The 14,992-nt window shown below is 41.5% G+C and overlaps 1 protein-coding gene across 4 annotated transcripts in view; it reads left to right on the forward strand.

Annotated features, from left to right (window-relative positions):
• Positions 1–280: 280 nt before the first annotated feature.
• The window catches only part of LOC125456081 (di-N-acetylchitobiase-like), a 29,915-nt gene continuing 15,203 nt past the window's right edge, over positions 281–14,992 (forward strand). For 3 of the 4 annotated variants that reach the window (XM_059648167.1, XM_048538773.2, XM_048538775.2), the window contains exons 1-5: positions 281–664; positions 1,858–1,996; positions 5,870–6,066; positions 13,870–14,041; positions 14,127–14,224. In XM_059648167.1, the coding sequence (XP_059504150.1) occupies positions 512–664; positions 1,858–1,996; positions 5,870–6,066; positions 13,870–14,041; positions 14,127–14,224 (759 nt within the window). In that variant the 5' untranslated portion in view covers positions 281–511. The remainder of the gene's footprint in view (positions 665–1,857; positions 1,997–5,869; positions 6,067–13,869; positions 14,042–14,126; positions 14,225–14,992) is intronic. The other variant, XM_048538774.2, reaches the window with a different exon arrangement.

Raw genomic sequence — 14,992 nt, forward strand, 5'->3', positions numbered from 1 at the left:
GAGATAATAGGAACTGCAGATTCTGGCGAATCCAAGATAACAAGGTGTAGAGCTGGATGAACACAGCAGGCCAAGCAGCATCTCAGGAGCAGTAAAGCTGACGTTTCGGGCCTAGACGCTTTCTGATGAAGAGTCTAGGCCCGAAACGTCAGCTTTCCTGCTCCTCTGATGCTGCTTGGCCTGCTCTGTTCATCCAGCTCCACACCTTGTTATCTTGCAGGGAGCAGTGTGTTTCTGGCGACAAAGACTTGATAGGCCGAGCGTTCCTTCTGTTATATACGATTCTATGACTATGATTCAATGTTGAATGTTGTCCACGAGGGAACGAAAGGAGGAAAGGGACTTCTGTACAAAGTTACATTTGCCGGGCAAGTGTTTGCGTCAGCATTTTCTCGTTGTCACACTAACTGAAATAGAGATAGAGAGCCAGGAGGTGGCATCATCACTCACATAAGGTTCGGTATAAATAACGCATCTCGCTGCGTCTGATAGATCTTCGTCCCCGCCCGAGATGATGCGCTGGAGTTTAGTATCGGCGCAGCTTGTGGCGGTTCTGGCCTTGGGGACGCGCCCAGGCTCCGGGATTGAACCCATCGGTTTCTGCCCATGTTCATCCCTGGAACTGTGCAGGCATCTGCCCGAGAGATATCAGTATCGAGTCGAGGTGGGTGTTGCAAACCATTCAATTCTCTTGTTGCCTCGAAGATGTCTTTGGAAGGTCACTTTTCAACACTAGGAGTAAAAACAAAGTTGCTGCAAAAGCTCAGGATCTGGCAGCATCTGTGAAGCAAAAAGCAGAGTTAACATTTCGGGTCAGAACTGAAGAAGGGTCACCAGACCCTAAATATTAACTCTGTTTTTTCCTTCATAGATGCAGCTAGATCTGTTGAGCTTTTCAAGCAACTTCTGTTTTTGTTCCTGTTCTTTCGGTTTTTACTTCGATTGGAACAGTGGGACGGGAGCTCCTGTCTTTCCCCATGTGCTGCAGCTCCTCTCTCTACCCCGTGCTCGATCTTTTCTGCTCGGTTGTGGGAATTGGGAGAAATTCTCCTCTTTAGGATGTTCATTTTCCCTCCCTCCTCGGGGATGGCCTGGCTTCGGCTAGGAAAGAGAGTGTCCCTCTCAGCCTGGCTCCAGTCCCACTGGACAAGGCTTGTTGACACAAGCCAAGGATCTGGTCCAGGCTGAGTCCGGCTCGGGATCGGGGAAGCTGAGCCAGCTCAGATGCAGAGAACATCCTATTGTCTACAATCCAGATGGGAAAGTGTGAAGCTTGCTCTAGTTACAGCCTGTGTGAAACAGGGGCCTCGGGAAGACTGAGCAGAGCAAAAATATTTTAATAAGGGCAGCAGCAGGGAAAAAAATTCTCTTAAACTGTGTCCCTGATGTACAGCCTCTGAAATGAAGTGTGATCCACGCTGACAGTTTAATCCCGTGATTCAGGATTGCAATCTGCACAGAATATTGATCTAAAGATTTGACCTCAGTCTTTGTAAAACTGAGATTCTGGTGTGGATTAAAGTAATACAATGTAACAATCCTGGGACAAACCATGGTGTAAAATGACAAAGTAACTGATTAGTAGTTGCTGAGGGTAGTATGCACTTCAGTGTAATGTTGCAAAGTGGAGAGTATGGACACAAATGATCCAGCAAATGACCCAAAGGCTCAAAGGTTTTCACGAAACTGCTGGATATAGTTCTTCTGGCAAAAGTTATCAAAGAGTATGGGAGGAAAGATGGAATTATCTATAATCGTATAGAATGCTAGAGCAGTCCCAAAGGGTCAAATGGCCTAGTCCTGCTTCTAGTTTGTGTGTTTCTAAGCAGAATTGATGACTGCTCTGTTCTCTACCAGGCTGTTGTCTTTGATAATACAGGACCTGAATGGAAACATTACGACTGGTCGAAGATTACGACAATTGTGGTTACACATGGTCATCCCTCTGAACTTCTGTGTCATGCTCATGCAAATGGGGTTCGGGTTGTCTGGAAAGGTATTGTAATGCACCTTCTCATGGAATAATATGTCTTTGTGCCTCCTAATGCATGAGGAATTGTAGGGAATTCTGAAAGGGAACATGCAGTTTGCAGTTTTCAGGCTGAACTGGAACATAATTGCTAGCATCAACAAGTTGGGCTGAATGGTCTGTTAATGTGCTGTGTATTTATTGTGATTAAATGGCTGTGCTATCTGTAACGGTCATGTTGAAGTTGCTCTGTTGCTCTGATAAAAGCCTTGCTGATTTTTCCGTATCCCATTTGTAACACAAGAAGCTTTTGTCTACTCTTCTGATGTCTATACAATCTTACTTGCTGTTGGACTATTCTTTCATAAAATAATGGATACTTCTTCCAGTTATAATATTGTGTGGGTTCCATTAAGTGTTCTAGATAATATTTTCTGTGTTCAATGTTCTCTGTGAATACAGATGTTTATCAGTTCTGAGGAAGGGTCACCAGACCTGAAACATTTAACTCTGTTTTCTCCTCCACAGATGCTGCCAGACCTGCTGAGCTTTGCCAGCAACTTTGTTTTTGTTCCTAATTTACAGCATCTGCAGTTCTTTTGGTTTTTTCTTTATCTCTTTGGTGTTGCTATCCACATTTATCACATACAATTTCAAAGCAGTTTGGGCTCTTTGACCCCTCAAGTCTGCTCTGTTATTCACTAAGATCATGGAGGCTCTGACAGTGGTCTGAACACCACTCACTTGTCCAACCCCAGTCATTTTTGACTTAAGGTTCGATCCATCTGAGCCTTAAAATTATTTAATAACTCACCTTGAGTACCCACATGGATAAAAGAATTCCAAGCATTAATCACCTTCTGAAAAGAAAAAAATACTTCCTAAGACCTATTTGAATGAGCAATCCAGCATTATTATAATGTGTCCCCCATAATAATCTCTCACACAAAATAACATCTCAGAATCCACCTTGTCAAATTGCCTCAGGATCTGTTCAGTGAGAGCCCCTTTTTCTTCTGAACTCTGATAGTCACAAGCTCCATCTCTCCAACTTTCCTTATACAATAACAACTTCATCCCAGCTATCAATTGAGTGGCCCTTTTCTTGCACAAAGATATCGATTTTGCAATAAGGAGACCAAAATTGCATACACTATGAAGATGTGGTCTCACAAAACCCCGTACAATTGTGGCAAAATGTCACTCCTGTCATTTTCCGTACCTCTTGCAATAAATGTCAACATCCATTTGCTTTCCTTAACACTAATAGTCCTGTCACCACCTGCTCGTGATCAAGAAGAAATTAAATCTGGAGAAATTAAATTGAATTTTAATTGAATTTGTTCTGCACTTTCGCATCAAGGCATTCTTAGATAATTTGCCACATTGTTTTTTACTCATTTGAGAAACTTGGACATATCTGGCTGGCCAGCATTTATTGACCTATCTCCAGTTGTGTCTTGAGAAGGTGGTGGTGAGCTGCCTTCTTGAACTACTTGCAGTTTATGTACTGTAGGTAGGTAGACAGACAACGCTGTTAGGGAGGGAATTCTAGGATTTTGACCCAGCCACAGTGAAGGAATGGCAATATATTTTCAAAACAAGGATGGTAAGTGGGGAACTTACAGGTGGTGGTGTTTCTTGTATCTGCTGCCCTTGTTCTTCTAGATGGAGGTGTTTGTGAGTTCAAAAAGTGTTATTTGAGGATCTTTGCTGAATATCTGCAGTCCATCTTGTAGATGTTAAACTTTGCTGCTGCAGGGCATCAGTGGAGGGGACAGTAAATGTTTGTGGATGTTGTGCCAGTCAAGTGGGCTGCTTTCTCCTGGATGGCATCAAGCTTCTTGAGTATTTTTGGAGCTGCACCCATCCAGGTGAATGGGGAGTATTCCATTACTCCCCATTGTGCCTAGTGGGTGGTGGACAGACTTTTGGGAGTCAGGAGTTACTTACCACAGTATTTCTAACCTCTGACTGATTTGAGGATACAACCAAGGATGCTGATTGCAGTGTCTGTGATATTGTAAGGCATGATTCCGTGAATATGACTAGTCAGTCTGTTGCTTGACCAACTGGTGAAACAAGTCAGCTAGCTTTGGCACCAGATCCCAGCTGTTAGTTAGGAGGACTTGGCGGGGTTGACAGGGCTGTTTTTGCCATTATCATTTCAGGTGCCTAGGTCCATGCTAGGTGGTCTGTCAGTTTAATTTCTTTGTTGAAACTTGTATCAATTGATACAACTGAATAGTTTCCTTACCCATTTCTGGGAGCAGCTGAGAGTTGACTAACTTGCTGTAGGTCTGGAGTCACATGTAAGTCAGACCAGGTGAGCATGGCTTATTTCATTCCCTGAGGGACATTCATGAACCGGGTGGGTTTTTTTCCAACAATCAACAATGCCTTCATGGTAATCAATAGGTACTTAATTACAGAAATTTGGTCAGTGTTGAAACAGCCTGTTCAGGGCATGGCAAGTTTAGAAACGTGTCGTCAGTACTTTGGTTGGGAATTTCAATCCCAAATGAGGCAGACGCTGAGCCATGAAGTGAGAGATTATGGATTAAATACAATTCTGCTATTGCAGTGACCTAAAGTGCTGCAAGGATACACAACTTTGCTAGTTCTGATGTGCATTTCTCTTAGTTACCGCAGTGGTACTACCACACAATATAGTGTATGGTATCCTGAGTTTGAAGATGGGATTTTGTCACATTTATTCCCGCTTCTTTTCTGACCATTTGCCACTGATCCAGTCTAGCAACTCTGTTCTTCAGGACTCAACCAACTTGTCAGTAATTGTTCTAACAGACTCCTCTAGGAGTAGATTTTTTTCAAACTTCGTTCATGGGAAGTGGGCACTGCTGCCTGGGCTAGCATTTATTGCCCATCCCTAATTGCTCAGAGGGCACCTACATTGCTCTGGGTCTGAAGTCACATGTAGGTCAAACTAAGTAAAGATGGCAGATTTCCTTCCGTAAAGGATATTAGTGAACCAGATGGGTTTTTCCTGACAATCAGCATGGTCATCATTAGACTCTTAATTCCAGATTAATATTGAATTCAAATTCCACAATCTGCCATGACAGGATTCAAACCCAGGTTCCCAGAACATTACCTGGGTGTCTGGATTAATACTCAACAATAATAACACTAGTCCATTACCTGGCCTAGGTCCTCTATCCAGAGTATATTTTGTGCGCAAAATGGCACAGAATGCTTCCTCAAAGTAAAGCTTCAGCATAGAGTTACACTGATTCATCAGCCAAGGTGGAGCAATAGTTGGTAATAAGAAGAATTATTTGCCCATCTTTGACTGAAGGCCATAAGGCACAAAATGTACGTTTAGAAGTAGGTCATTCAGCCCTTTGAATTTACTCCACCGTTCACTGAGATCGTGGCTGATCTGATAATCCTCAATTTCACAATTCCTCAATGCCTCTCATAATTTTGTATACCTTACACAGATCTCCCACCGCCCTCAGCCTTCTCTGATCTAAGGAAAATATATACAGCCTATTCAGTCTCTCCTCAGAACTGACACTTTTCATCCTAGTCACCATCCTGGTGAATCTCCTCTGCGCCCCCTCCACTGTAATCACAACCTTCCAACAGTTGGACAATCAGAACTGCACACAGTATTCCACCTGTGGCCTAACCAATGTTTTATAAAGTTCTAACAACTTTCTTACTCCTGTATTCTACATGGTGGCTAATTAAGGCAAGTATCTCTCAATATGTAAAAACACTCTGAAAATGTAAAAGAACTATGTAAATGCAGGTTTGAAATAATTCTTCCTACCCTCCTTTCCACTTGAAGTTGGCAGTTTTGTTTGGTAAAGTGCTGTGAGACTGTCTGTTCCTGGACTAAAGTTTTTAAAATGATGCTTCTTTATGCCTCAGTTAATGTGGAACGGAATATTTTGGGAGATGTATCTCAACGAAATGAATGGATTAATCAGAATTTGATTTTCACAAAGCGTCAGTTTCTGGACGGACTGCATCTGGAACTATCCGAGCATGCTTCAAATGTTCAAGGACTGCACAAGCTTGTCGTACTGGTTAAAAATGTCTTCAGAAAGAAATTATCTGGATCTCAGGTAAAAGATTTTTTTTCAAAAATTGTATTAAAGAGACACTATTTGTTTAACTAATTAAATATTTATAAATAAACATGGATCTTTTTTTCCCCGGAGAGGTGATTTCTAGTTGCTGTTTCTTAGACCATCATCCTGCCATAAGGCAATTTTAAGCTATTTTACACTGAATCAACTTCAGCTGCAGGTACAGCAGGTCCTCCCTGGACTGACCTATCCCCTCCCTTCCTCCCCACCTATACTCTCCTCTCTACCTATCTTCTTTTCTCTCCATCTTCGGTCCGCCTCCCCCTCTCTCCCTATTTATTCCAGAACCCTCACCCCATCCCCCTCTCTGATGAAGGGTCTAGGCCCGAAACGTCAGCTTTTGTGCTCCTGAGATGCTGCTTGGCCTGCTGTGTCCATCCAGCTCCACATTTTATTATCTCAGCTGCAGGTACAGCAGGTCTCGGTAATGCAGCAATTTGAGCCTCCAATGAGACAGCTGGATCGACGCACAGCTTCCACCATTGTCTAGATCTAAACTGTAACTATCACATGTGTTTAAGAATGACACAGCACAGGAGGAGTTCATTTGGCCATCATGCCCTGTGCCTGCTCATTGAAAGAACCAGTGACTCCCTACTCTCCCCTCATAGCTCTCCAGTTTATCTCATATCTTTATCCAGTTCCCTTTTGAAAGCTGCTATTGAATCAACTTTCACTCTACATTTCAACTCCATGTGCAAAACACTCATCTCACCTCATGTCTGGCTCTGAGGGCAATTTTCTGAAACTGTGAATCCTGTTTACTGAGCCTCCTGCCATGGGAAATCTTTTATATTTATTATCTCCATCAAGACTCTTGGTAAAGGAGAGATAAAAATAACTGCACAGAGGCCAATGTCTTATCACCAAGTCCCACTTTGTTTACATGTGCGCAGTACACAGGCTGTAGCTGGCAAGATCAGAGTCAGTCGCCTGAAGTGAGGAGATTCTGAATCTTATGTTTAAATCTCTCACCCAGGGCCCCCGATTGGCCCAAATTAACAATCCCAATTAAGGATCTCATAGTCAATGAGATCCACCTGATTCTAATCACCACAAGAGGAAATTGTGTATTTACACAATCCCCGCATGATTCTTTAAGAGTTATCTATTCATTTACAAAGGGTTCCTCTGAAATTAAGAGATAACAGTGTGGAGCTGGAGGAACACAGCAGACCAGACAGCATCAGAGGAGTAGGAAAGTTGATGTTTCGAGTCAAGATTGAAGAAGGGTTCCAACCCAAAACATCAATTTTCCTACTCCCCTGATGCTGCCTGGACTGCTGTGTTCCTCCAGCTCCACACTATGTTATCTCTTATTTCAGCATCGGCAGTTCTTACTATCTCTTCCAAAATTAAGGAGCCTTTAAGTAGTAAACAGCACTCTATACATTTTAACTGGGTAACATTTTCAACAAAAAAGTTATTGTTAAAATGCTTTCACAAGACCTCACAAGTACTGGCCCTTCTCAATTAGTTTTGAATTCAAGTTCACAGATGTCTTCTGGTTAAGGCATCAATTCCATTAGCCTCAAATCCTGACTTCTGCCGCATATTAATCTTTTAAATTTGTTTATTTACTCTAACTTTAATTATTTGTACGTTAACGTACTCTAAGCTTACTCTTATTCTACTAACTATAAACTGGAGACAAGAAGTAGGTTGAAATTCTCCACTGTACTCTGAAATCTCTTAGTCTTACTTTGCCTCTGCTCATTTAGAAGTTTACATGTCTCAGAATTACCAGAGTTGAAGCATAGCATTCAATGGTAGCAGCTGAAAAACCAATTACAACTCGTGACTTTGCTGTGATGTTACTCTGAGAAGTTATTTTCAAACTCAGCTGAGCTCCCTTACAGGTCCAATTTCCCCCGAAGGGTACGTCGTACTGGAGATTCAGTGAGGCAGGATGGATTAAATCTACCATCCAATAGCTACATAACATCCTCAATACAGAAACTGTGAACAAACAGGGTCACCAACTGTGTTCTACCACTACACCATCCCAGCCAATGATCAACAGCCTGCCAGCACTCAATGTTTGGCTTAATTTTAAAGCATGTGGATACTCAGGCTCATTATGAAAATACAAACGGCACTTTTGAGATTGCAGTTTGGTCACGACTTTTTGCCTTAAACAGAGGAGTAAAAGAATGGCAAAAAAATGGTTGAGCGTTGGAGAATTGAATGTAATGAGTATTTTGATAACAGCTTGTAAGACTCAGTACTTCCCACGATATCATGTTCACTTCCATTGTCATGTCCAATCCTCAATCAGGATGAAACTCAATCTTCTCATTTTGAGACAAAGGTACACAACTATGCTGTTTACAGTAAATGTGAAAGTTTGCCAAACAGTGAATATGATGCTGATTGATTGCATGGATATAATCTAAAATACTTGGCAGATGAATGCACAAAAGGAATTAATATGAGCATGTCCCAGGTGGGACATGTGGAGAAAGGGAGAGGCAGAACAGACTTAACAGGAGCAAGGATGCAATTGTACAGGGCCTTGCTGAGACCATGCTTTGAAGCATTCCAAGCAGTCTTGGTCTCCTTATGTGAGGAAGGATAGTTCGGCTAGGGAAGAATGTAATGAAGGCTTATAAGACTGATTCTTGGGATAGAAGAACTGATTTTTGAAGAGACACTGGCTTAGGATCATATACACTGGAGCTTACAAGAAATGGTGAGGGGGTGGAGGTAGGTGAAGTGAGTGGGATCTCATAAAATCCTCAAATTCTAACAGAGCCAAACAGAATAAAGGCAAGAAGGATGTTTCTGATGACTGTGGAGACCAGAACCAGGGGTAAGACTGAGTTGAGGCAAATTTTCTTCACACAGAGAGCAGTGAGGCATCAAATTGTCTTTGTCTTTCATAGAAAGAAGTTACATATATTTCTTAAGGCTATAGGGATCAGATGGTATGGAGAGAAAGTGGGAACGGTTGACTGTGTTGAATGGTTACCCATGGTCATGATCAGACAATGACCATGTCCAACAAGAGATAATCAACTATCATCCTTTAATAAATCCCCTCTTGATAAATGTAAAAGTCAGGGTCTATGCTAAGTGTATAATGCTATGTTCCAAATGTGATTTGATAGGTCCATCATCAGGCTTTAAGCAAAACACACTTTATTCTTACATCACAGTTAAAAAATAAAACAAATTGGTATGACCTTCAGTCTCTTGAAATACTTAACAAATAATGTATATTTAACCACTTTTAAGGTAGTGACATTCTGGATACAGTCAGATTCTTCTTCTGTGTATGCTTTTCAACTTGAACTTGTTTACCTTTCCATCTTTTTGTGTTGTAATTCAGTAAACCACTCTGAACTAAAAATACCCACTTTACTTTCCATCTGTTCTTGTTTTTTCTCAATCACTTGATCAAAAATAGTTTGATAATTGAACTACAATTCCATCATTGTTGCTCTTTGATTTCTCCTCCTGTTTCAACCTGTGGCTTTGTGACCTTGTTACCATACAATCATGAAAAATCCAGGATCTACTTGCTGTTTCACCTCAGTTGCTTGATTTTCCACTGGCTTTTCAACCACAGAAGACATCACTCCCATCTGTGATCCAGCTATATCATTACTGAGAATAAACTGCACATTCAGAAAAGAGAATTTTCCTATTACTCTTACTACCACATCACTGCTTTTCACTGGACTCTCCGAGGCACTTTCCCTAATCGGACACTTCTCACCAGAATAGATTGACTTGCTTCCATATCTCATAAAATCGCAATTTTCTTTACCTACTCCTCCTGGTACACATGAATAAACCTTACCCATGTGAGTAAATTCTTTAAGCAATCCGGCACTTTCTTCTTAACCAACTCATGACCGGGCTGTAACATTCTTTTGTAACTTTTTTGATTCAACTGTGCTTTCCATTAGCACTTCAACAACCCCATAGGGTTACCCTGTTTCCCCACACCCATCTTCTCTGTTTTCTTTTAAAACCACCAATACTGTGACTTCATGTGGCCTACTTTTTCACTGAAAACACCTGATGGTTTTTTTTTGTTTATTTCTCTTCCCCCATGTTTCCTATTAACCTGTGGTAAACTATTGTCAATAGCCTGTCCTTTTCCTTACCACCTGAGGATTTCTTTGTCCCCCAATTTCTATCCCTCACATCTTGAAATTGATGTGAGAAGCCAACTTTGAGTTCATAGAATCCTAACAGTGTGGAAACAGGCCACTTGGCCCAACAAGTTCACACTGATTCTCTGAAGAGCATCTCACCCCCACTACCCTATCCCTGTAACCCTACATTTTCCATGACTAATCCACCTAACCTACGCATTCCTGGACACTACAGGTAATGTAGCTAATCTATCTAACCTGCACACCTTTGGAATCTAGAAGAAAACTGGAGCAGCAGGAGGAAACCTATCCAGACATGGGGGGGAATGTGCAAACTCCACACAGTCGTTCGAGGCTGGAATTAAATCTGGATTCCTGGTGCTGTGAGGCAGCCGTGCTAACCACTGAGCCACCGTGTTCCCCGAAGTTATGAACGATGTAACTGATAATCACCTGCCATTTCTACTACTAATCTTACAGTTTTAACTCTCTGCTCTTCCTCATGAGTTCTCACAACTTCAGAGAGTGAATTTTTGAACTTCTCAAAAGTAACAGTCTCTCTAAGAATATTTCGTATACTTGATTAATTTTCAAAGCCCTTATTCACCTATCAAAGTTACTTTGTTTCAACCTTTCAAACACTACATATGTTTGACCAGGTTCCCTTCTTAGATTCCTGAAACTTTGCCTGTAGGCTTCTGGTGCTCGTGCAAATGCAACAAAAGACATTTTTCACCTCCTCATACTCCCGAGATACCACGTCTGATCGTGATGCAAATACCTCATTAGCTCTACCTACCAACTTCGTTTGAATCAACAATATCCACAAGCTCAGTGGCCATTTCACATATCTAGTCACCTTCTCAAATGAAGTAAAAAAGGTTTCTACATTCTTCTCATTGAACCTTGGTAACGCGTGGACATATTTAATAACCAGATACCCACCAGGCCTTTGGCTACAATGGGATTGCTCGTCATCACTGTCTTCATCTCAACTCCCACCTGTCACTTTTACCTCTGCCATTTTAAGTCAACTTTCACTTTTCATTTCCAACTTCCGAAGTTCAAAAGTTCTCTCTTTCTCCCTTTGTTGTCAAAGTTCAACCCTTCTTTCTGCTTATAATTGCATTTCAAACTGCTTCACCTTCTTTTCATATCTTTATTATTCCTCCACAGGATATGGAGTCATGGCCAGGTCAGCATTTTTTGCACTTCCCTAAATGCTTAGAGGGCAGTTAAGTGACAGCCACATTGCTGTGGGTCTGGAGTCACATGTAGTCCAGACCAGGTAAGGATGGCAGTTTCCTTCCCGAAAGGACATTCGTGAACCAGATGGGCTTTTCCAACAATTGACAATAGTTATCATTAGACCTTTAATTCTAGATACTTATTGAATTCAAATTCCCCCATCTGCTATGGCAGGATTGGAACCTGGGTCTTCATACATTACCAGGAATTCTGGATTAATAGCCCAGTAATTATACTACCAGGTCATCACCACCGCTTACATATTTGAAATGTTTTAACTCTTTTTCTCTTTGTTCCACTGTAATTGTCTCCCTCTCTTTTGCTTTGCTTTCTTTTTTTCACTCTTGCCATTGCCAGTAATTCAAACCGCTTTATTTGCAATTGAATTTTAGCCATTTCCAAAGATTCTGATTGCATTCCTGGCAATTGTAAATGCTGAGTTACTGCTGCAATTACAACACCTTTCCTCAGGGACAAAGGCAATCCCAACTTCAGTTTGTCCCCCAGTTCTGAAACCTCTGACCTTCAGTAAACCACCCAAAGTGACTGCTTACTCCCCCAGGAAATCCTTAGCTTCTGAAAGAGCCATTATTACACAAGGTAATCCTTATGTAACCCAACCATGTGCAGCATCCAATTAGAGGACACCAACACTCACCACTCACTGTTTTTGAGTCCAATAAAGCAAAACCCAACCTAGAATTAGAGAATTTTTTTATCCAAAACAAGAGCTCCCAGTTTTTTTATGGACCAGATCAGATCCCTTTCCCCAAAGTAGTGTTCGGAGATAGACTAGAAGCTAACTTTTACATTTATTTAAAGGCAAGTGTAACATGCTGTGTTCTAGATGTGATTTGATTGGTCTACCACTAGGCTTTAAGGAAAACACTCTTTACTTTTAAGAGATGCAGATAAGGTTCTGGGGACTTGGGTCCAAATCCTGCCATGACAGATGGTAGAATTTGAACTCAATAGAAATCTGGAATTAAGAGTCTAATGATGACCATGAAACCATTGTTGATTATCAGGAAAGTCTCATCTAGTTCATTAATGCCCCTTATGGAAGGAAACTACCATCCTTATCTGGCCTGGTCTACGTGTGACTCCCGACCTAGGGCAATGTGGTTGACACTTAATTAGGGATGTACAACAAATGCTGCCTGGCCAGCGACTCCCTCATCCTGTGAATGAATCAAAAAGAAACTTCACTCTTGCAGAGAACGCAAGCTTTTAGCTTGGCACCCAGCATAAATCTTCAACTAACTGTAAGCTAAACTAAAAGCCTTCCTGGGTCTGTGTGAGCCCTGATCCTACCCACTCAGGCGTCTTTAGTCTCATTCTAATAGAAAAATGCGCGGGAGGATTCACAAGCTGTTTACCAAATGCCTGTCTGAAGCAGACATTCCAGTACCACTCTGGCAACACCTCTCTGGAAGAAAAATAGCAAAGAACACATTTCTCTAAAGGCACCATACTGTCACATTCCCTACTTACCTGGATGAGTGGCAGCTCCGTCACTATTCAAGCAGCTTGACACCATTGAGGACAAAGCAGCCTGCTTGATTGGCACCGTATCCACAAATATTCACTCCCTATCCCACTGACACTAAGTCACAGCATAATGTACTATCTACAAGATGCACTGCAGAAATTCACCAAAGATGCTTTCACAGTACCTTCCAAACCCACCATCACAAGTCTCCAGAAGGAAAAGGGCAGCAGATACATGAAAACACCACCACATGTGAGTTCCCCTCCAAGTCACTCACCATCCTGACTTGGAAATATATTGCCATTCCTTCAGTATTGCTGAGACAAGAATCTGGAATACCCTCTCTAAGGGCATTATGAGTTTACTACAGCGTATGGACTGCAGCGGTGCACGAAGGCAACTTATCACCTTTGCAACGGCAACAAGGGACAGGAATAAATGCTGTCCCAGATAGTAATGCCCATATTCCAGAAATAAATTATGAAGGTAGTTCTGGTCCACACATTTTAAGAGGTAAGTGGTATTCCTTAAGACTGTGACTTGAACACTCATCAAAGTTGTTCCAAGTTTCTGGAGTGGGGCTCCAAGGTTAGTTTGGGGCAACTGGACTTGTCCTTGGATCAAGGAAGACCGAGGGGAGATTCGACCGAAGGCAAAAGATTATGGCAGGTTGAGAAAAATCTGGGTAAGTATAACGTGTAAAGTGTAGATGGGGAGACTGAGACTGGCTGAATTGCACTGGTTGAGATATACTGGGCCACATGGCCTCTTCCTTTGCTCTAATGTCACCATCAATGGTGTACTTCTACCCTGTTCATTTCACAGTTCCCATAAGCCATTCACAATTGGGAGCACTTCAAAGAATCACATAATGTTAGTCTTACTCAATATAAGTTGTGGGATATGATTAACTTTCTCTTGTTTGTTCCATAGGTCTCATTGAGTATTCCTTGGACTCCAGACTGTACAGGTGGTGAGTGCTATGATTACACATCGTTAGCACAGTCCTGTGACTTTTTATATGTGAGGGCCTATGACATGCAACGTGAAATGAGGGACGATTGCTTTGCGAAAGCAAATGCTCCCTATGATGAGACATTATCAGGTATGAACAGTATGATCTTCTGGTGAAGACTGTGCCTACTCCTTATCAATGTTGACCTAAGACCATTATTTTTCTGCCCATTTAGGTCTATCTTATTATATCAAGCTGGGTGTGGATCCCAAAAAGCTTGTACTTGGACTCCCATGGTTTGGTTATGACTACTCTTGTGACCATTTCTATGAGGTAAGGAGAAATGGTTAGTTTGCATTATGCAAGAAACGAGAGTAAAGTTGGTTTTTTGGAAACCAATTCCTCTGGCACACTCATTGCTCCATCAGGGCATCTACTTTGGAAAAGCCCATTATTTTGAAATTAGTTAGCTTCCTTCTAGAATTTTTCAGAAATGTTACAATTTTGGTACTTGCCCTTCACTCACTTTTCTCTAGTTTACATTAATGTACTGTCTGTCTGGACCTTATTCATTACAATTAATAGTTTAATTCATCAGGGTGCTCTAAGAACTGTGTTCTTGTAGATTTCGTATTATAAACTATTATCAGTTGTGCAATAGATTGTAAATTGCTCAGATCTAAAGAAACATTGGAAATGTAGTAGAAGGTTCAATCCTTCGAATCTGACCATGGTTCTGTTCAGTTTTTCCAAATCTGTACTTGAACTCCCAAACTCTGAAGAAGGCTCATATTACAATAGTTTTAGTTGAGATTTTGGGTGAAAATGGATTTTTAGATTTATGTTTCACAAAGGTCGGACTTGTTTAATTTAGAGGTCGGGAAGTAGTATTATCACTAGACTATTAATCTAGAAACCGAACTGAAGTTCCCATTATCTCTGATGTTCTGGGGACCTGGGTTCAAATCCCACTATGCCAGATGGTGGAATTGGAATTCAAAAAAGAGTCTGGAGTTAAAAATCTACTGATCACCATGAAATCATTGCCGATTGTTGGGAACACCTAGGTTAAATAATGTCCTTCAGGGGAGGAAGTCTGCC

This window comes from Stegostoma tigrinum, chromosome 8, assembly GCF_030684315.1.
Source record: "Stegostoma tigrinum isolate sSteTig4 chromosome 8, sSteTig4.hap1, whole genome shotgun sequence".
Taxonomy (NCBI): domain Eukaryota; kingdom Metazoa; phylum Chordata; class Chondrichthyes; order Orectolobiformes; family Stegostomatidae; genus Stegostoma; species Stegostoma tigrinum.